This window comes from Giraffa tippelskirchi, chromosome 4 (assembly GCF_054371585.1).
Source record: "Giraffa tippelskirchi isolate mGirTip1 chromosome 4, T2T-mGirTip1v1.2.pri, whole genome shotgun sequence".
NCBI lineage: Eukaryota > Metazoa > Chordata > Mammalia > Artiodactyla > Giraffidae > Giraffa > Giraffa tippelskirchi.
Window position 1 is genome coordinate 208,267,461 of NC_137278.1, and position 21,230 is coordinate 208,288,690.

Genomic DNA, 21,230 nt, shown 5'->3' on the forward strand with positions numbered 1-21,230 from the left:
AGGTAGAGACTTTCTCAAGAAAGTCAACAAGAAAGGGGGTTGACTGGATGAAAAGGAAGTCATCTCTTACCTACTAAACTGCCTCCTCCTTAAGCACCATCTGCACATCTTCCTAAGTACAGGCTGCCCCGGTGACGCCAGTTCTGAGGATCCTGGCCTGTGTTGCTAATGCAGTGACTTTCTACGAGATGTCATTTGAAGTGATGATCCTATTTCCTGTTGAATGTGTTCCTCCCAACTCCTCCCCCACCCCCACCTCTTTTTGTAACTTTCTGTGGTGTCTTAGGCCTTCTGCCCATCACCTAACCATGGAAAGAAAGAGCCCGCTGCCTGAGCAGTTTCCTTCCACAGAACCTGCAGGAGGTGGCGTGGGCGGAGCTGGCCCACGGGGGCTGTGAACATTCTCAGTGTCGACCTGACAGCTACAGTGCTAGGAGGCAACGGAGAGCCACAGTCCAAAAACCATCTTCCAGAAGACCAGTAGCTTGCTGGGAGCCTGCCAGCACTTGAACTTGGGACTCCTGACTTTTATTCTAGTCTTTTTCCCACTTCTCTGAGGGCCTTTTAAGAGGTTCTCTAGCACAAGGTTGGGAAATGTTATAGTATAGCTGAAAGGGTATATACTGCTTTATAGGGGCCGAAAGCTGAACCTGAAGCATATCTCTGATTTCATTCTGCAAATACAGCATCTGAGCACATTCTGGCTGCCTGCCTCCAGACCCCCCTGCTAACTCCTAGGCCCACCAAAGCCGGGGCGTGCCTTCTTGTCATTCAATGGAGTAACTTGTATGAAAGCTCCAAAGGTTAAGACATCTCTGGGGGAAAATAATTTAAGATTCAATCAGCAAAGTTAACACATTGCAGTAGTATCCATATTTAATCCAAAACACCCATTAGAGAAAAAAATAACGGTACAGATTCAATAGAGAAGAAATAAATAATACCCAACATGCAAATCAACTTTCAAAAGAAATGCAAAGTCATAAAGCACAGCTAACAGCCAACCACAATTACTGCTTAGAAATTATTCCTATTGTATGTGGAAGATGGTTAATCCTGAAGCCGTTGACAGTGCTTATGGAAATCCACTGACAGATCCTAATACAGTCAAAGTATGCTGTTACGGTGTTTCTGCTAAAATAAATTTTGTAGAAATCATTTTAGTTGAGCCTCAAAGTCATGAAAAACCTCCACAGGTTTTCTTTGCAGGTTTACATATTGTCACACATAGAATTTGTTTGGAGACCATAAAAGATTACTATTTACACCTAAATCGCCCAACCTTCAGGAAGTGGGGAAACGAGAGACAGATGCCCACAGCGGAGCTGGAGCATGGCCGTGGGTTTTGATCTGCTGAGCTCAGGGCTGGAGCCGCAGCCGCAAAGATGCCCGCCTGCCTCGGGTAGAAAACTGTAAACACAAACGCCTCCACGAGGTGGGCTGCCTCCTGAGGCTCTACCCGTTGTGGACTCTGAACCCAACCCCAGGCCACTCGGTGTTCAAGTGATTTAGCTTCTGCGTGGTGCCCCGGGGGTCCTCCGGGGCTGGCTGTCCCCGGGGCTGGACGAATGAAGGGCTGCAGGGCTCCTTTCCACCCAGGGTCACGTCCGCGCCCAGTCAGTCCGTGAGCAGGGACAAGGGAAAGAAGCCACAGTGCTCCCAGCACCCAGCTCCCGGGAGGATGGGGCGGGACTGGCCAGAGAGGAGCCCTGCCCAAAGGACAGCTGATGCCCCCGAAGCGGCTTCACTCCGGCTCTGGGGCCCGCATCGCATCCCTGCTGGAGTCTGTCCCACTAGGGCGGATACCTGTCGAAGAGAAACAGCTCTGCTTTCTGATACTCAGGAGAGAAAAGGCCTGAACGGGAATAATCCATGTACTGTCAAAAGACACTTGGCTTTTGAAACTAAATTCCAGCTACATTGGAAAACTGAACAGAATTATCAGAGTGGAACCTGTTACCAAGGTGTATTAACAAGTTGACAGTTATATCTGTAAATCTCAAAAATTTGGCCAGCAATTTAAAATGCCTGTATTATGATAATGTCAAATATGTTTTTCAAATGTCGGTCATTAGACAATACTAACTACATAGAGACTTCCTCTGGAATGTCTTTTAACAGAAAAAAGAATGATGTTTTCACATCATTCTTCAAAAATGTTTACTGACTAGTTTATGTGATTAAAACAGCAAAAAGAGATCCTGGTTTGATTCTAGCTAGATTCTTTGAAGAAAAAAAAAAGTCACATCAGGAACATGCCTGTCTGTCATTAGCATCTTTGGTGGAAACCTAATTGATTTCTGATGCTTTGCTCACAGTCCTTGAAAAGCCCCAATGTTAGCAAGGCTCTGACTCACCAGAAAACCCACACTATCTCCAAGTTGACTGGCTGTAGAATACTTTGCTTCTTCTCTTTGACAACTTCTCTGTTACCTAATGTTTTAAATGATATTTGTTTTAAATAATATTCTTTTGAAGTAACAAGCCTCAGTTGTTTTCACAGACAACTGAAAATTCCTTCTATAAGACATTGGAATGGAGACTAAACGCTGCCTGAACCCTCAGGTGCTGGGAGATGCAAACAGACAACGTGGCCTGGTCTGACTCTAGGACCAGGACGTTTCACTGTAAAGAAGATCACTTCCTTACTAATGTCCTTAAAAAGCTTAGGGGTTACAGGTTTCTTCAAAGGAACCCCGGACTTGAATTCTAATTCCCATTTAAGAGATGTCCACACGCTCTGGTGGCCTCCATGTTATGTAAGTCAGGCATGTTCCTGGAAAATGAAAGATGGCCTTACAGGAAGTGAGGTGTGGCAACACCGAGACACCCCGGGCTGCTGGAGGCCTGGTTCCAGCTGTCACGTGCCTCTCTGTGACTCTGTTAGTGATGTCCTTTGTGACTGAAAAAAGCAAAACTGAGTAACAGCTTACTGCCTAGTGACCAAACGCCTCTACGCTTGTTTAGATCAAGTGTCCGAAGTACCCCGGGGAGGGTTTAAGACAGAAAGCTCGGCTCCTCTGTGTCCGTCCTGGGGTGGCAGGGGGTCGAGGCTCAGTGTCCCCTGGGGCCGGACGCCTGGGCTGTGCTCCTGTCCTCCCACTCGCTGTTCAGTCTCGGGCAGTTCACCTAACCTGTGGCTGCCTCCTCGTCTCTAAGATGGGGGTGATGATGGTACCTAAATGTCTAGCACAGTGCCTGCATATGCCAGGGGCTCCCTCAACGTTGGATATGAAACAGCCAGACCATGCTGTGCGTCTGTTCGTGTGCTTTACAAGTGAGGTGTGATCGCTAACCCCTGGCCCTCGTTTCTAAGATCTCCAAAGCACACACACAACCTTCCTGCAGTTGGCCCTCAGTCACCCTACGAGGCATCTTAACAGGGGAGCCTGTTCCTGGCCCCAGTGGGAGGCCCCTCCTCGGGCCCCTCACCGTTGACAACGGGGAGGGCCCTGCGCTTGCACGTGTGCTGAACGACCACATCCCCGGGAGGTGAGTCAGGACTGCATCTCTCCCAAGGCCGGGGCTGAGGGCCTTCAGACCCCAGAAGACCAGGGAGAAAAGAAGCCCAGGGAACACTCAACCCACGTCTCAGGACCCGGGGCCGGGTTCCCGGCTCCCCGAAGCTCTGCTCCAGCGCTCAGGGGCTGGAAGACGCAGCTTTGGGACGTCAGATCGTCAAATCGTGCGAGGAGCTGAGATGTAGCTGAACGTGGGTGTGCCGGGTGCTGTCAGAGAAGGCGAGAATGTTCGCCCCGACCCCACCGCTCGCCTTCTCAGCCTGGGTGATGGGGTTGGGGTGGAGGGGGGAGGAAAGCGTTCCTATGACCTGACGCCTGAGCTGAGCTATGCGGAATGACTGGCCATCTCACCCTGACCTGGTCGTGCGCTGGAACCCTGGAGACTTCAGTGAGGTAGGTGGTATCGGCCCCATTCACAGGTGGGCAAACTGAGGCAGAATGAAATGCAGTAGCTCGCTTTTAATAACAGCATACAAAATCTGGAGAAGCCCCAAAGGAGTCCCCGTTTCCCGGAGCTTGGTGCAAACCCTTGGAGCGCGAAGGACAGAAACGGACGGGAACACGAGCCCCTCCTCCTTCCCCTCTTCTCCCCCAGGGGGATCGCTGCCCGCACACCAGGAACCCTTCAGATACCCCTGAGGACATGCACAGAGCAGCAGAGACCCAGCCGACGGCTCATCCCGCGGGAAACGGCAGGGGTGATGTTTCTGCTGCCAGGGAAGCTCATGGTTCTGAGAGGAGCACGGCGTGTCCCCACGGATCGAAACCTCCCATCCAAGCTGGAAGGAGGCCTGACCAGCCCCGGGCCGCGGGGAAGCCAGTGCCTCTTTGCCTCAGTAACTGGCCTGAGAGGTGGGACCCGCACACCCAGTCAAAAGAAATGAGCTCCAGGAAAGCAGGGAAGACAAGACACTCCAGCCCCTGCCCTGGCCCAGAGGACGGAGGCTCGGCCTGGAACCTTCTTGGGGGGACGTCGACCCCACCACGCACCATCCGCCCTTTCGGCAGGAGACCCCACCCTTCTCCTGTCTGGGGACGACCCCTCCCTCCTGCCCTCAGGACCCCAATCCTGTGGGTCACGCCAGCCGAGGTGCAGACGGGTCGTCTCCAGGTTGGAGGTGTGTGTATGTGGGTGATGCTCTTTGGCTGGAAGCAAAGGCCATTCTGGCGGGACGAGGGCTGGTCTGGAGCCGGGCGCGGGGTGAGGTATTCCCAGCCCAGAGCAAAGCCAGCAGACGGCCGTGCTCCCTGTGGAAACCCATCTAAAGACGACCGCGGGGTAAGCCGGGGAGAACAGACGATCGGGACTAACTCATTGGATCAGCGTCACATCTTAAACCGGTTTTTGTTGAGCGCTGGACACATGGCGCGGCTCCAGCCAGGTGGTCTCCCTGCTGTCTGCTGCGAGGTGCGCGTCGGGTCCACGGGCTGGCCGCCGGCCGCCCCCTCGCTCTCTTATGGCCTCCTGGCGGGTCTGCTTCTCAGGGTGCGGAGGGTTCCCCCAGAGACAGGCTGAGGGTGACGGGTGGGCGGGCGCAGGGGCCGGAACAGAGCCAGCAGGGACGAGGAAGAGGCACTTCAGTTTGGGCTGGTGTTCGTGGAGTCGGCCCTGGCCCCAGGAGTCGAGCGGCCCCGCCTGGCTCCGGCTCCGGCGCTGGGTGGTCCCGGAAGACCCCAGTGGCGGTGGGCAGGTAGGCACTTGGCAGCACTGCCAGGACTGGGCAGGGCTGGGGGGCTCCGCGCAGGCTCCGCACACGGCTAGGTCATCAGGATGGGCTTCTGCCGAACTTCCAGGATGTCTAGGGCGGCAGGAGACAGGGAAGGGTGACCCTCCTGTGCTTGCGGAGGAAGCACGCTGACCCTCCCGGTGCTCCATCTGCGAGGGACGCCCCCAGGGCCCTCTTCCTGCCCTCGGGGACTGCGGTGCTGGGCTCACCCTCCTTCCAGACAGGAACGGGGCAACGAGCGCATCTGGGGCAGTGGGCTCGGGGCTCGGGGCTCACGCGGGCGGCCTGACCTGGAGCCCCAGCCCCGCGGGCCCCTCGAGTAGCACGCGCAAGCTAAGGGTCTGAGGCCCCTCCAGGGGGACGGCGTGGGCGCCTGAGCACTGCCCATAGGAGTACTTTTAGGGGCCCGTGGTTTCCCCAGAGGTCCCACCCCCAAGTCACAGTTACCTGTTAAAATCCGATGCAGCGGCAAAGTGACATAGGTTAGGTGTGCATAGAGAAGGAAGTTCCCATCGGCTCTGTTCAGCTTCAGCCAGGACCCGACCAGGGAGCGCCCCGTGCCCGACAGGGAGCGAGACCGCAGGTTGGTGGCGTTGTGCAGGTCGGCTGCAGTGGAGAAGGCGGGTCAGGCCCCGGCAGCTGGAGCGGAGCACACCTCCCACCCAGGTGACCCCTCCCTGGCCCAGCTTGACCTCCGACCTGACCTGACCTCCTCCTGACCGCCCTGGCCTGCGGCGCCCAGCCCCCTTCTGCCTTCCTGCCTGATCCCACTCCTTGGGGCTCTCCACGACGCCCCCTCCCTGGTCCTGGAGCGCCTCCCCTATGGGCCCTGGCCCGTCACTGCACCGGGCCCCGTGGCTGCCCCCCTCCGGTCCTCTCCCTGGAGGGACGCTGGGGTACGGGTGGATGACCCGGCGCCATCACCCGGCCTGTGGGCCGCCCGGGGAGGCAGGTGGGTGTTGTGGGCGCTTTCCCACTGGTCTGGAAGGAGCCCAGGAGGGCAGCATTGCCCAAGCTCACTGGAGAGCAGGTCAAGGCCCTGGTTGGGGTCTGCGGCCCCGGCCAGGGTCTCGTCCAGCAGGCCCTCTGCCTCGGTCCTGCCGATCAGGACCCTCTAAGCTCCTCCAAAGGCCTCCCGCCGGTCTTCTGATAAACACGGCCCCGCTGTCCCGCGGTACCGCTCCCACGGCAGGGCCCACGCAGGGCAGAGAGGGGAGCAGGGAGGCCCTGAGGACCGAGTGGGTGAGATCGAGGACTGTGGAGACACCTGGGCGGAGATGCCCAGGAGGCCGCTGGACAGACGGGCCCGGACTCGGGGAGGAAGGCAGGTGAGCCCCGAGGGACACCCCGCTGGAGGCGGCAGGGCCGCAGGGCACCTCACAGAGGGATGGGACACAGCACACGCGTGCGCACCACAGCCCTCCCCTCTGAGCCCCTGAAATCAGGTGCCAACTGCTGGCCACGCTGAGCCCGGGGCTGGGGGCTCCCCTCGGTGGCCGTCTGCTGTCTGTCTGTCCATAGCTCCACCCCCGCCCAAGACGGGCTGGCACACGGCCCCCTGGCTCTCTGAATGTGCAGAAGGAGGTGAGGAAGCCCCGCGGGCCGGAGGGGCAGGGGGAGAAGCGGGGTCACCTCCCCCGTCGTCCTCCCGGAAGAACTCCTCGCTGTCATTGGCCGAGTGAGACTTCTTCATCTCCGCAATCCGGTTCCGGGGCCCCTTCCTCTTGAGGGATGGGGAGAAGAAGGCAGGCCGGTTGTTCCGCTCGGGGGTGGGGGGTGTGCTGAAGGAGGTCACCTGGGAACAAGGAGCGTGTCACCAGGGCGGCCCGCTGACCCGGGGGGGCCCGGCGCCCACCTGTCTCCCGCCTGATGAGCGCGGCTGGCCTGGGGCTCGGCGGGTGCTGGCCACCAGCTCTGCCCCGGGAAGAACCTGGCTGCCCACCTGGGGCCTCAGCCACCGGGCAGGGGTCATCGGAGCACAGACCAAGCCTGGCTGCCGAATCCGCCGAACCTTCCTGACCACCCTCAACGTGAGAACCGGCTGGGGCGGGACAGCCACCTTGGCGTGCCCAAGGTCACCCAGCAGACGGTGGCCACGCTGGGGCTGCACCCAAGGTCTTCTGCCGCTAAAGCCCTGATCTTCCCTCTAATTTCTTCCCCTGGCTTTTATCTCCTGTCCCCTCTCCCCCAGCGTCCTTCTGCAGAAGTGCAGTGGTCAAGTGGTCCACCCCTCCATCTCCTCTTCTCCTCTCTTCTAACCACGCTGCCCATCACCAACCATTCTCCACACCCACTCAGGGGAGCACATGACTGGGGTCCCTGCCCTCAAGGAGCTCACAGTCTGCCGGAGGGCGGTGAGAGACCAAAAAGTTGACAACCACAAACTGAATGTTGGTTGTTAAAGACAGGAAAAAAAAGGAAGCACAGGATACAGGCGAACACAGAGGCAAAAGGAATCAACAGCCTGGGAAATCACGAAAGGCTTCCCGGAGGAGACGCCGCTTGAGCTGGGTCTTGAAGGACGAGTAGGAGTTCGCTAGGTGAAGAAGGGGGGGAAGGGCGTTCCAGGCAGAGGGAACGTGGCCCATCTCCTCCCTCTTCCCCATGCAAACAAGAATCTGAGGAACAAGGCGAGCTGGGACTGAGACTTCGGGAGCCCCGTCAGCCTCCTCGTCACGGCTCCGACGTCCACCAGAGTCCCGGCGGCCGCTGGGCTCCAGACGGTCCTCCCACAAGCCGGGGAAGGTTTTTAGAAGATAGAAAAACAAACACCAGAAACCACAATACACACAGAGTCTGCATTTGTCAAGTGCTGGTTACAAACGACCCCTCTGGGAAACGGGGGGGACAAGCGGCAGCGAGCACAGAGGTCGGGGGGCCCCGGGCAGCGCTGGGAGGTCAGGGCTTTTGCCGCCGACAGCCGCGTGACCCTGGCAGGTCCCTCCCCTTGACCCTAGGTCCCCCCTGCTGCTGCGGGCCAGGGGCTTCTCCTTCACCCGCCGCGGCCACCCTGGGAGAGAAAGACCACCACCCCCATTTGACAGATGGGAAGATGAAGCCCCGGCCAGGTCCAGTAACCTCTCTGTGGTCACTGGGCAAACACGCGGCCAGAAGTGGCGCCCAGGTTTGTCCGGCCCAGGCCCAGGCCACATCTTCACAAGGGCTGTCACACACACGTTCGTTAGCCTCAGTGGGCACCTGAGGACCAAGGGGGAATTAGCCTCCTTATCGCAGATATAAACCACCTCTGTTCCCAAGACAACAGAGGCCTCTGCCCAGAATCCTCACCCATCATCACAGAAAGAGAGCGTTTGTTGTTTCTGCTGTGCTTACAAAACACATTCACTGCGGGAAACTCAAAGCGGAAAAACAGAAAGACATAACAAGGGAAAGAAAACTGCCCCTGACTACCTGGGAGGAGGTGTGCGTGCGGAAGGGGACCCTACAGAGTGAAGGGCAGAGTGCGGCAGCTCCCTGACCTCGGGCGCACCAGCAGGGACACGGGACCCACACGCTCAGGGGCCGTTTCCGGGCAGATGCCCCAGCCGGCCCCACCCCCGGCAGGGCCCCTGATGCCCTGGCTCCTGAGTCCCCAAGCACAGAGGTGGGGGGGCCCCGAGCAGCCTCCCCCTCGGGAGGCAAGTGTGTTCACCCCATTTCCGGGCGAGCAAACTGAGGCTCAGAGAGGAGAGACCTGTCCCAGCTCAAGTGAGCAGCAGCGCCCGGACTGCGGCCCATCCTGCAGCCCCTCCTGGAGATGCCCGGGGGCGCGCTCCTCCTTCAAGACCCCCAGTCTCCTCTGGAGCCCCAGTGGGGGCAATGCGGCCGACGGGCTGGGTATTTTCTCCTGCCTGAGCCCTGACCCTGCCCACCACCCCAGAGCCTCTGGGAATAAAGGCACCACTGGGCTCAGCTTCCCAGCCCCGGGGAAGGACAGCGGCCTAGAAAGGGCTCAGAGGCTCAGTGCTGTCATGTGAGCCACATGGCAGGGAGCAGTGTAAGGAACCCCAGCAGGCCTGGGGCCCAAGGTCTGCAGACAGGAAGGCTCAGACCCGTCCACGGCTGCGGCGGCCGCCAGCAGTTCCGGTGCCCAGCGCCTGGCTGGTAAGCAGGCCCCGGCAGAGAGACGAGCTGGGCGGCCCCAGGGCCTCGGGGCTCCGGCCAACCCTCCTGGAGCGGGACGGGTGGCTTGCTGGTCGTCATCCCCATCTCACCACCCGGGAAGGCCATTCGGGTGCCCACCCTCGCCCTGCAGGTCCACCAAGGTGGACGCTGGGACCCTGCCGGCTGAGCCCTGCCGCTGTGGCAGCTTGGGGCCCAGGCACTAACCTGCTGTGCGACCCCAGGCCAGTCACCTGCCCTCTCTGAACCTCGGCCTCCTCCCCAGAGGGGTGGGGACCATGACACCTACCTCGCTGGGGGCGGGGGACAGGAAGGATCAGGGAGGCAGTGGGAGGCGGGACTCAGGGAGGAGCAGAGACCCTCCCCGAGCTGCGCAGCCTTACCCGCTCGTGCATGGGCGAAGCCGGGCTAGAGTCCTCTTCGGTCCCACAGGGGGACGTGTCGCCGGTGGACACACGGCTGACTGCCATCTCGGCGTGGCCCTTGCCCTGGGGCCCCTTCATGCGCACAAACTCCATGTTGCTGTACTTGTAGAAGCCGAACGACATCTTCTGTGCCATGCGGGCCGCCACGCTCACCTGTGGCGGGTGGGTGGGCGGGGGACGCGGAGTCAGGCAGGTGGGGGTGCCTGCTCCCTGGGTGCTCCAGCAGCCACGGGGATCCTCCCTCAAGAAGCCCGTGAGGGCTGCCGGCCCCCCTCTGGGGAGACCCAGCCCCAGCTGACCGGGGCTCGCCCGCAAGGCGGGGCGGTGCTGGGACCCTCACATCCCTGTCTGATACCCTCTCGGCCCGACGACCACATCCCGTCTGGAGACCAAGGCCACCTCCTTGTCCCTTGCCCCGGGGTCCAGAGAGAGGACACCCGGGGCAGTGCTCAGCAGCAGGAGGGTGGCCTGTCCACCTGGACTCCTCTCCCCTCGGCCCCATCGGTCAGGGACCAATAATCCCAGGAGGGTTTTCCTGGGAAGAGGACCATGTAACACAGTCCCCAGCCGCCTAGGAGGGGCCCTTGGGGGCACTGCAGGAGCTCCGCGGAGGGGCAGGTACAGCAGAGCTGGGTGAGGGCAGAGGGGGCCTGTGGGGTGATCGCCCCCCAGGCCCCGGCCCAGCCCGCACTCACCCGGTTGTCATACACCTTCTTGAGTGCCTCGTAGCGGATGGAGCCCTGAAAGATGACCCCCTGGAACGTGTTGGTTTTGTCACTGGCCACCAGCTCCACGCAGACCATCTCTCCTTCCCCCACGGTCATGTCGCTGAATACCTGGGGTGGGGCGCGAGGCGGATGCGGGGATGGCACCGGTTGGCAGCCCCCTGCCCCCAGCACTGCCCGACTCCCAGCCCCCCGCCCCGCTCCTTGGCCCAGGGAGGGCTGCTTGGAAACTCCCACTTTACAGGTGAGAATGCTGGGCCACAGATGTGAAGGCTTTGCCCAAGGCCCCCCAGGCCTGCCATCACTCCACGGGGACCCGCACAGCAAGGGGGACAGCCCACCCGCGGGCAGGAGCAGTGTCTACAAGGGGCTGAGGTCATAAGTGACTCTGGGACCAGAAGAGGATGCACCCCCCCCAGTGGCCACTGGAGGGACACCGTCCCTCATCCCTCTTCCTCACGTCACGAAGTCCAACAGTTCACGGGGACTGTCTGGCCCGCTTTCGAGTGTCTTCTCCACCCCCAGCTATGGGTGCGCAGCCCACCCACCCCAGCCCTGCCCCGACCTTCACGGCCTGTGTGTGGGCAGCAGCTCCGAAGCCGCACAGACAGACTGCCTGCCTGTGGGGGACGACAGCCTGCAGGGAAGGGGGACTGGATAGCCCACCCCCGCGAGAGTCACTACCCATGGGGCGGGGGGCTGGGGGCCCGCGTACAGGCTGAGCTCTGAGGTCGTCCAGATTCCGGCTTCAATCTCAGCTCTGCCGCGGACGAGCTGTGTGAGCCTGGAGAGGGCGCTCAGCCCCCTGACCTGAGATGCTCAAGACGCCAACCAAATCGAGAAGCGATCTGCAGCCCATGCCCCAACCGTCGTGAGTCCTCCAGGGCTCTCCCCGCCCCTCCAACCCTGGCCCTCGCTGCAGGTGGTGGGGGAACGGCTCCACTTTCCAGACCTCGACAGGACGGTGGTTGGACGGGAGCTGGCAGGGTCGCCAGGGGGCACAGCTGGCTTCCCAGCACCCCACATTTCCCAGTAGAGTGAGCTGCCCCAGACCCCAGTTTTGTAACTTCCGGAGCCCTGCCCATCGCAGACATCCTAGGATCCCAAGGTGTGGAGGCCTTATTTAGGGTTCAAGGGTGGTAATAACCCTCCCTCCTGCCCGGGCAGTGCTCTGCAGGACTTGATGACGCCTCCTCCCACACGTGAGCTCTCTGATCTTTCAACCCTGATGCCCATTTTACAGATGAGAACACTGAGGCTCAGAGCCTCACAAGGTGAACTCACTTGCCTCGAGTCAAGGAAGCAGCAGGGAGAGCGGGAGCCCAGCCCTGCCCCCACCTCCTGCCTGAAGGCGCGTGAGGCCTGGGGGTGGCCAGGGTGGGGTGGGGGGTGGGGGTCAAATCCCCTGACGCAGGGAGCCAGACCGAGACAGAGCCCCCACCTCCTCGAAGCTGTCGATCATAAAGAAGATGTTGGGGTAGCTGATCTTGGACTCCTCCCCTTTGCTGTCCATGGGGTGCTTACTGGGGGATGCGAACACTTGCTGGAAGAAAGCAGATTGGAGGAGGCCGGGTGAGACCCCCACCGTGCCCCGCACCCAGGCCCGGAGAGCCACACAGTCACGCGCTGGGGTGGGGTGTGCTTTAAGGCGCAGGTTGCCAGGGTCACGGGATCACAGGGTCACAGGAGCCGCTGGGAGGGAGGACCTGGTTCAGGGCTCCCGAGCAGGACACAGGCCCCCAGGGCTGCAGAGAAATTGTGGAGTCAGTCTCCCCTAGGGGCAGGGCAGTGGGAGGGGGACTCGCCCCCCATGAACACTGGGCCCCCGAGGGCTCACCTGGGACCTCTTCCTATGGATGTGGATGTCCCCGCCATCAGCCCGCGTGCACACGGCACAGGTCACCATGTAGTCCAGCTGGAAGGGACGCGGGAAAGGGGAGTGCAGGGGTCCGCTGTGCCCCGGGGCCTTCCGAGCACCGCCCCCCCACCGGCGGGAGCCCTGCCCACGGCAGCCCGTACCTTCTGCAGGATGAGGTTCAGGCAGACGCTCTCCTCCCAGTCGATGTCGGGGTCTCCGAGGCCGGGCAGCTTCTTGGAGTCCCGTCTGTACACCTCCACCTCCACCTCGGGCTCGGCCTCCGCTAGCTGTGAGGCCCAGGGCAGAGGTGAGTCCTGGCCCCCATCCCAGGCGGCATCTTCTCCTCCCTGGCCCCTCCCACGCGGGGCGTGGGCTCCAATCTCCCTCCTGGGTTCTCTGGCTACGCGACCCCCGGAGTTCATCAACAAGCCAGCCTCCCAGCGAGGTCGTCCCTCGGGCCCCCCAGCAGGGCGGGGGGGATCCCAGCATCCTGGCCCAGCCCACAGGCGGCCCGTCCAGCCAGCCACCATCGACACCGGCCCAGCACGCGCAGGAGGCCCTCGGGTTGCTACAGCAACCGGGTACCAGCTCGGCAGCCGGATGAGGAGGGGGTGGGAGGCGCCGGGCTTGCCGCAGAGAGCCCGCAGAAAGCCCGCAATGCGCAGGCCCTGCAGCAGCGCCCACTGCACGCCGGCCAGGGGCTTTCCTTTCTGCTTTTCCGAGCAGAGGCGGGCAGGGGCTGCCTGGGAGCAGCTGTGTGGTCTCCCCCGCCGCGGGGCCCGCCTGCTGCCTTCCAGACACGCAGACCCACCCTGGCGGGGCCTGTCGTGCGTGTGGGATCGGCCCTCCCCAAAATGTCCTCCCTCTGTCCACCCATCCCCTCGCTCTGACCTACAACATTCCGGCCAGACGCAGCCTCCTTCTCTCTGTGGGTCCCCAGCCACCCCATTCTTCCCACCATCACAGCACCAACCGCTCCGCGTGCCACCGGCCATGCCGTCGGGGCCAGGGGGCAGGGGCGCAGCCGTGAGCTCCCCGAGGACCCGGCCAGGCTGAGTCATCTTGTGCTTCCAGTGCTGGGGGAGAAGGGCCTGCAGAGAGCTCAGGGCAGGGGTGCGATGGAACGTTCCAGCACACGCACAGCTAGACGGCCACACGCTCCCAAACTCAGGCTCCCCTCGCTGACCTCAGCACCGCCCCCCCAGCCTTCAGGGGACCTCACACACAGCCTCAGGCCTCGGGTGGGGCCAGGGTTCTCTCCCTGAGAGAAGGAGCCAGCAGGTGCCCCTTCCTTTCACTTCCCTGCCTGGCCGTTCCGGGAACCCACAGAGCTGACCCCTCCTCAGCCCCGCCTGCCCCCTGGAGCAGTCAAGGCCAGATTGGCTAAGAAAACCCTCCCTGACCAGAGCCGGGGCCCCTCCAGACACCAGCATTCAGGGCACGACCGTGTCTCAGGCGCACTCAGTCCTTACTGTTGCCTCTGGTCTCAACACACTGCCTCTAAAAAACCACCAAGATTTTGCAAAAAAACCCACACATGGCATCTGCAACCTAAACTTCAGCAGACGGTCAGGCCCACTGCTCAGCCACCAGCCCTCTGCTGGAACCATCTCTTCCCTTCCTTCAAGACCCGCCTCACTCCGGTGGCCTCCACTGACCACTCGCCTCCCTCCTGGTCACTATAGTGACCCACACTGTGTTGGCTCCGCATGATGCACTTCGGGGTCCCAGTGTCCACTGGCCCCAATGACAACCTGGTCACACGACCAGCTGCTGCAGACTCCAGATGGTCACCAGAGCACCCTGGCCCACCCCCGCGTCTTCCCACCAGTCACGCAGCCCGACCAGACCAGACATTTGACTGCAGGCTCACAGGCCACCTTGTCTCCTTTGCAGCAGGCACCAGGCCTGTCTGTTTGCAGAAAACCCATGCTGCACGATCAGGCTCACAGAGCAAGCACAGGGCAGGGAAGGCAAGAGCCCCGGCCACCAAGCCCCGGCCCGGGGTCACAAGCACTGGGGCAGGCACGTTGCCAAGGCCTGTCTCCACCGCCTGCCGCTGCTTTTGTGTTTAAACGAAAACAATGCGTTTGCATGTCTGGCATACAGGTTGCTTCAACATTTTACAAAACACTAAATAAAGCTTCTGAAAGACATGCAAAGCCTGTTCTATTAACTCGTCGACACATTGAAACTTAGTGGATTGAACACCGGCGATGATTCGCGTCACCTGCGAGCCTTCGGTCTCTTCTGTAAAAAAGGGACAACCCCTGCCCTGTCCAGTTGCTGGGAAGACATGGGAGATGGAGAGACAGGAGGCTGAGCCCCGTGTCGGGGGCGAGGTGAGGGTTCGGGGGCTGGCAGGCATCACCGCCATCAACACCATCATCAAGCCAGGTCACCTGCCCACGGCCAGGCTGGACCCAGCCTCCGGGGCCAACGTCTTCACTCTCCCGTTTACTTACTAAGGATGAGATGCCGGCCAGACCACCCAGCCTCTGGACGTGTCTCCTCCAAGGCACTGTAGCCATACTCATCGCTGCCTTCCGGGGTCATGGGGAAGCTCAGTAATAATACCCACACGAGGCCAGCGCATCCCACCACCGGACACCTGAGTGACCGTCCCTGCCCAGCTCCTGGCACCTGGCGGGCGCTGAATGAACACCTTGTTCCCCTCTCAGCACACGCGAGGAGGACTGCAGGGGGGTCCCCGGCCCACAAGCCTGCGGACCCCAGGGAGGGGGTGGCCCGGGGGCGCTCACCTTCCGCCCGTCCAGGGCACCCTCGCTGCCCGCGAATGCCAGCTTCCGGCGCACGTAGAAGAGCATGTCATCCTGGCGCGGGGCCCACTTCTCCATGAAGTAGGTGGAGAACATCCAGGTCCAGAAGACGATGCGGTCGTCCTTGAAGCACCCTGCACAGGAAGGGCCAGACGGGATGGAAGGTGGGGGGCACCTGTGAGGGGCCTGGGCTGAGCCCTGGCCCCCCTCCCTGACCCCTGCAGACCTCCGCGTGCGGAGCCCCCTTCCCCTCACGCCCCAGCCCCCACGGGGCACCCGGAGAGGCCCAAGGACACCTCCCCGGGAGGCCCCGAGCCCTCCACCCAGCAGCGCAGCCCCGAGACCCGCAGCACCGCGGACTCCAGCCCCAGGATGAATCAGCAGCATTGTGCACGCGCGGGGAAGGGAAGCCCAGATCGGAGGGAAGGCACGGGCAGGCTGTCTGGCGGGGAGCCCCAAGGGCTCAGGAGGGGAGATCCATCCTGCGGGCACCTCCCTCCCCACTCCCACCCCCACCCCGGGAATCCGACTTAAAGGGACAGCTGCCCCTCTGCCAGCCGGGCTCAGCTGCAGGCAGGAGGCAGGCAGCCTTCCAGCATGCTGGGCTGACTCTGCTTCTTATTACCAACAGTGTTTCTTCCTGATACCTAGATTGTATGGTCCTCTTTCCCACGCAAGGAGGAAAAAAGCCCACAGGCTCCGGTAGGAAGGCTGAGAGTTTCCGCTCCAGCTCTGCACTAGCTGTGTGACAGTGGGCCAGCCCGGGAACCTCTCTGATCCCCAGGTTCCTGGGGGTAAAAGCAGACTGACACCAGGGACATGGCCGGCCCACGGGGACCTAAAAAAGGGGGGCGTATGGACAGACCTGATGAAACCACGAGATGTGCTGCAGAGCTGTTGCTTAGAAACCAGAGACCCTCAATTGTTGCTGGTTTCTTTCCCTCTTCTCCCGAAACGACCTCATCGACCTCATCGCCGTGACCAAGTCCTCGCACTTGTCTACTGGAACCCGCGGAGGCAGGACCCTTGGGGCGGATATGGGGCTGCCCGTGACCTCACAGGTGGTGAGACCCCCTGGCCTACAGCCCACACCCGCTCCTGGTTGCGGGGAGGGGGCTCAGCCCTCAGGCCCTGGAGGACTGAACACCCTGGCCCTGTTTACATCAGGTCTCTGGCACAGGCTCCCGCCCTCTGCACCCAGGCGGTCCACAGCCCACCCACGCCCACACCCTGTCTGGCTCCCACGGAAGGAAAACAGAAGCGGGTCTGATGAGTTAGGGGCCCAGGCCGGCGAGCCTGATCAAGACAAAGGTCACCCATCAGCTTCGGGGGCAAAGGCTAGGAGAGGCCCTCGGACTGACAGACTTCCTGCCACTGTGACAACAGGCAGCGCCCAACTCACACCCTTACAGCCCCCTGCACAAAATAAAGCGGGGGGGGCCACGTTCTTCCTAACAACACAAGAACTCTCCCATGACTGTTTACTCCCAGCTCCTTCTGAGCTCCCAGCCCAGCAGAAGGCCTTCTAGACTCAACGCTCCAAGACTGCCCGCGCCCACTGCTCCTGGTCCCTCGGGGGCTACCGCAGCCACTGTGTTCTCCACACGCGGTGGGTCTGGGCTCCGAAGCCCACCACCTGCTGCAGTGAGTCAAGTTCACCATCCCCGTCCCTCAGGATCAAGCGCATACCCCCTGGGGCAATCTTGATTCTGCAAGCAGAAGGAGCCCGGTGACCCAGGTGGGCGGCCATGATTTGCCCCGCATTTGCCATCTTGAGCCCCAGGCAGAGCCCTGCAGGCCGTCTCACTGAACTTTGCCCGCAGCCTGTTATTGCTGCTGCCTGGTTTCACAAGAGAAGAAACTGACTCTCAGGAGTCAAAAAAAAGGGCCCCAAGATCCCAGAGCTAGAAACTGCTGAATCCTCAGACCTGTCAGACCACACACACACACTCAGGCTCTCGGAAAATGCAATGCGATGGGCCCAGATAATGAATGCAAAGCGCTCAGCAGGCAGCTGGCAGCCCCGGGATCTGACGAGGGAGGGGTCCTTGGGTTTGGGGGTAGGGCGGGGTGGGGGACCTGCATGCAGGACTGGAGTGCTGGAAACGGCACAAAATACATGCCAACGAGCTCTCCAGGGTTCCAGGTGCTGCCAGGCCTGGCCCGGCAGGTCCGCACAAGGGGTCCCATTTCCCTGCTTTCTTCACAGCGCATCCGGCCCAGTTGGTGAGGGCGGCTGCAGCACCCGGCCTGCCCGGGCTCCCTCCTGACACGGCGGCTCCTGGGGTCCAGCCTGAAGGTCATCCTGTGCCGGTGCTCCCACTCCCAAACCACCGGCCCACCACCTGGATGCTTCTACCGGCAACTCCCGGCAGCCCCGCGGCCGTCAGACTGCCTGTCGAGCACCACACCCAGGTCCTTCCCCTCCCGGGGTGGGGGGCGGGCAGCTCCCCTGGAGCCCAGGTCCTTCCCCTCCCGGGGTGGGGGGCGGGCAGCTCCCCTGGAGCCCAGGTCCTTCCCCTCCCAGGGTGGGGGGCGGGCAGCTCCCCTGGAGTGCGTCCACTGCCCCGTCCGCCCCCCACATCACAGCCACAGGGTCTGTATTTAAAGTCGGCTCCTGTCCCCCTTAAAACCTTCCCACGGAATTCAGAATGAAAGTCAAAGCTCTGAGGAAACTCCCTGTGACAGCCCCTCCCCCGACCCCTCCCCTCGCCTCTCACCAGCCCTGCTGGCGTCCTGGGGATGCCCGCCCCTCTGCCCCGGGGCCTTTGCACAGGCGGCTCCTTCCTGCCATTCCAGCGGCAGCTCAGACGGCTCTCCTGTCTTCAGGGAGCCGCTGCAGACTCCACATTAAATGTGCTGGAGGCGCTCCCCTTCCTCATCACCTTGCTTTACCGCCATCACGCCTGGTGTTTCATGACTGTCCCCTACCATACGAAAGCCTCCCAGGAGTAGGGACCTGCCTGGATGACCATCTGATTGCAGTGCCCAGAACAAAGCCAGGCACACAGCAGGCACTCCATAAATGCTGCATGAATAAACGGATTGGCCCAACTTGGCAGGAGATGAGTTCAGTGAGATGGGTGCCTTGCCCAGGTGCCCAGAGCAAGGATGCGGCCCAGCCACCGTCCCCCCGAGGCCTGGGTGCCCCACGCAGGACGCAGGATGCGAACATGCCCTTTTCTTTCAGTCACAAGGACCCTGACCCAAGAAAAACCTTCAAAGACGCCCCAGCACCACACACAACACAAGGCCAAGGCTCCCCTGGCTCAGCTCGCCCAGGGCTCAGAGCGGTGACTCCACAGGCGGGTGAGCCGGCCACGCGTGCTGAGAGGCACCTGGGCACCCAGACAGGGCCCACCCCGCCCATCTTCCCGAGCACCTGCAGCCCCCGCCTGCCCAGTGCTAACCTCCGAAAGGAACAAGGGGGCTGGGAACAAGGGGGCTGGGAGTTCGCTGTGGACATCACACAGATGTTATCACTAGCGTAACTATTTCAGTACTGATGACAAACTCAGGAGGGAGAATGTACTCTGTCAGGGGAGCCCCCTCGCACCCCGCCTCTCACCGGTGAGACGCCAGAATCATCGCCAAGAGTGGCCGTGGGCGCCACACCCAGAGACACAGGCGTGACACACAGGTGGGACAGTCAGGTGGAGGCCAGAGCAGGGAGACTCAGTATAAAACAAGAAGAGAAATCACAAAAGTCAAGACCCGCCCACCACCCTGAACGCTCAAAATTCCCCTTATGCCCAAGAGAGGCACAGCTGCATTCAAAGGGAACGTGAAAACCAGGGGAGGACAAGTCACGATAAATAACTGTTTGTATATAAAGAATTCACAGCATAACAAGTTACGAAAGAAAATGCATAAGACCCCAATAGATAAATGGGTAAAATACCCAAACAGGTAACTACCAAAAAGGAAACAGACCCACTTGGCAAAATGTGGGAAAACATTAATCTCACTAGCAATTAAAAAAAAATCACACTGAAAGAACAAGTTGTCATTTTTAAGAAGGCAAATGTGCTTTTTATAAAAATACCAGGGGACTTGCCTGGTGGTCCGGTGGTTAAAAACCCATCTGTGGATGCAGGGGACATGGGGTCAGTCCCTGGTCCGGGAACTAAGACCCCCCTCTGCTGCGAGGCAACCAAGCCCGAGTGCCAGAGCCCCTGAGGCTCATGGGCCACAAGCCGTGCTCTGCAGCAAGAGCAACCTGTGCCCTGCAGCTACAGAGTGACCCCGCTCGCTGCACCTAGGGAAGGCTCTTGCATAGCAATGAAGACCCAGCACGGCCAAAACAATGGAAAGGAAGAAAAGAAAAAACAATCACTGAGGGAAACTAGCAGATTTTATCAAGTTAAACCAGTGATTCAACCGTTTCCAGGTACTTGCCCAGGAGATACGAAGCACGTGTCTGCACAGACACTGGTACACAAACATTCACAGATGCTTTGCTCCTAAATAAACCCAAACTGGAAACCAGGAGGAGACACATACGAAGCGGGACATAGCCACGCAGTGGCCCGTTACTGGCAATGAGAACAAACTACTGATCCACACAGCACTAAGGAGAAATCTCAAAACCATCACGCTGAGTGAAAGAAGTCAGACATAGGAAAAAACCCTACATACTGAAAGACCACAGTCACAGATGCTTCAGAAAAGGCGAAACTAGAGGCACAGAAAGCAGATCAGTGGTCGCCCCGAACGTTCTGTGTATTCATGCTGGTGCCTTCACAGCCATCAAAACTCATCCACTTACTTACTTGACACGGACACAGTTTATCTGACATAAACCATACTCCGGTAACGTTGATAAAAAGCTATGACGGCCAAAGCTGGCAAGAACACATTGAACTGGGAGGTCTTGTGTATCGTGAGAGAACAAAAATCACTGTGTCCTTTGTGGAAGGCAAACAAGCATCTTCCCTCTTCTGTGACTCTATCTTATGGAAAAGACAAAAACGGGAATAAAGAAGTGCTTTATGCACAAAGACTTTCCAAATGTGTTGATGACAGCGAATAACATAGCAGGAATCATGACAGTAAGGAGAAAAAGAAAATAGTCTGTAATCACTCACGTTTCATGTAGGTAGATTGTGCTGTATGTACTAAACCGAATTGCCATCGTGCTTTTAAAAGGATGCCTGTGAAGACGCGTAGACACATGGAAAGGCAGGTAACACAACGTCCGGTGAAAGAGCAGAAGTTCAGGCTGCACACACACTGACCACAACTGCACACAGGGCCCTGGACACACACATGCCTGATGGAGACACATACGCCTGAATGTCAGGAGCTGCTGAACCTCAAAGGATATATGCTTGCTTCTTATTTTTTTTCACTTTTAATATTTTTAATAGTAAGATGATACCACTTTTGCCAATGAATGTATGACTTCTGATGAGTGTCATACAGCTCATTAGAGAGGGAGAAGGGGGTGGAGAAGGGGCTCCCCATCTTCAGAGGGAGGAGAAGAGGGAGGGAGAGGAGACAATCCAAGTCCGGAGCTAGGAAGGGTCAAGGTCAGGGCGAGGGCTCAGACCAGTGGAGGCACGGGCGCAGTGTTAGGCTTTGCAGCCTGAGCTCAGGTCCTGGCTCCCTGCTCCTCCCCATCCAGGTGGCCGGTTCACGGAACCCCTGGGGACCCCAAAGAGTCCCTCTGTCAGAGGGATCTAACCTGCCCCCGGGGACCCCAGAGAGTCCATCAGAGGGATCTAACCTGCCACTCTCCCGGAACCAGTGGTGAGGTCGGGGGCGGGGAGAGGGGCCAACATGGAAAGTCCTCTGCACGCTGTAAAGTTCTGTCCATGTGTGTACTTGTGGGGCCCTCCGCACGGCTGCCCTGCATATATGGCTTGCTCGGATGAGGTGATGACTCCCCAGCTGGCCAGTGTCCCTGAACCATGCGACGCGCTAACCATATGAACACAGGGTGGCTGGACCCCCGTGTGGCCTGTGGAATCAGCCGGCTCTTTCTCTCACAGGTGAATTCCTTTCTCGCTGCATCCTTTCCCAAGGCCTGTCCACCAAGACGTCCCCTGGGTCAGAAGCCCCGGGAGCTGC

General features: G+C 60.1%; 1 protein-coding gene across 5 annotated transcripts in view; it reads right to left on the reverse strand.

Moving 5' to 3' along the window:
• Positions 1–3,960: 3,960 nt before the first annotated feature.
• Positions 3,961–21,230, reverse strand: part of KIAA0930 (KIAA0930 ortholog) — a 38,503-nt gene continuing 21,233 nt past the window's right edge. The window contains exons 2-12 of one of the 5 annotated variants that reach the window (XM_081594897.1): positions 16,024–16,183; positions 15,806–15,931; positions 15,141–15,292; positions 12,540–12,665; positions 12,358–12,435; positions 11,962–12,063; positions 10,491–10,631; positions 9,754–9,948; positions 6,881–7,043; positions 5,696–5,854; positions 3,961–5,320 (exon numbers count right to left, since the gene is read on the reverse strand). In XM_081594897.1, the coding sequence (XP_081451023.1) occupies positions 5,280–5,320; positions 5,696–5,854; positions 6,881–7,043; positions 9,754–9,948; positions 10,491–10,631; positions 11,962–12,063; positions 12,358–12,435; positions 12,540–12,665; positions 15,141–15,254 (1,119 nt within the window). In that variant the 5' untranslated portion in view covers positions 15,255–15,292; positions 15,806–15,931; positions 16,024–16,183 and the 3' untranslated portion in view covers positions 3,961–5,279. Of the gene's footprint in view, positions 5,321–5,695; positions 5,855–6,880; positions 7,044–9,753; positions 9,949–10,490; positions 10,632–11,961; positions 12,064–12,357; positions 12,436–12,539; positions 12,666–14,428; positions 14,432–15,140; positions 15,293–15,805; positions 15,947–16,023; positions 16,184–21,230 lie in introns of all 5 variants that reach the window. The other 4 variants (XM_081594896.1, XM_081594894.1, XM_081594895.1 and 1 more) reach the window with 4 other exon arrangements.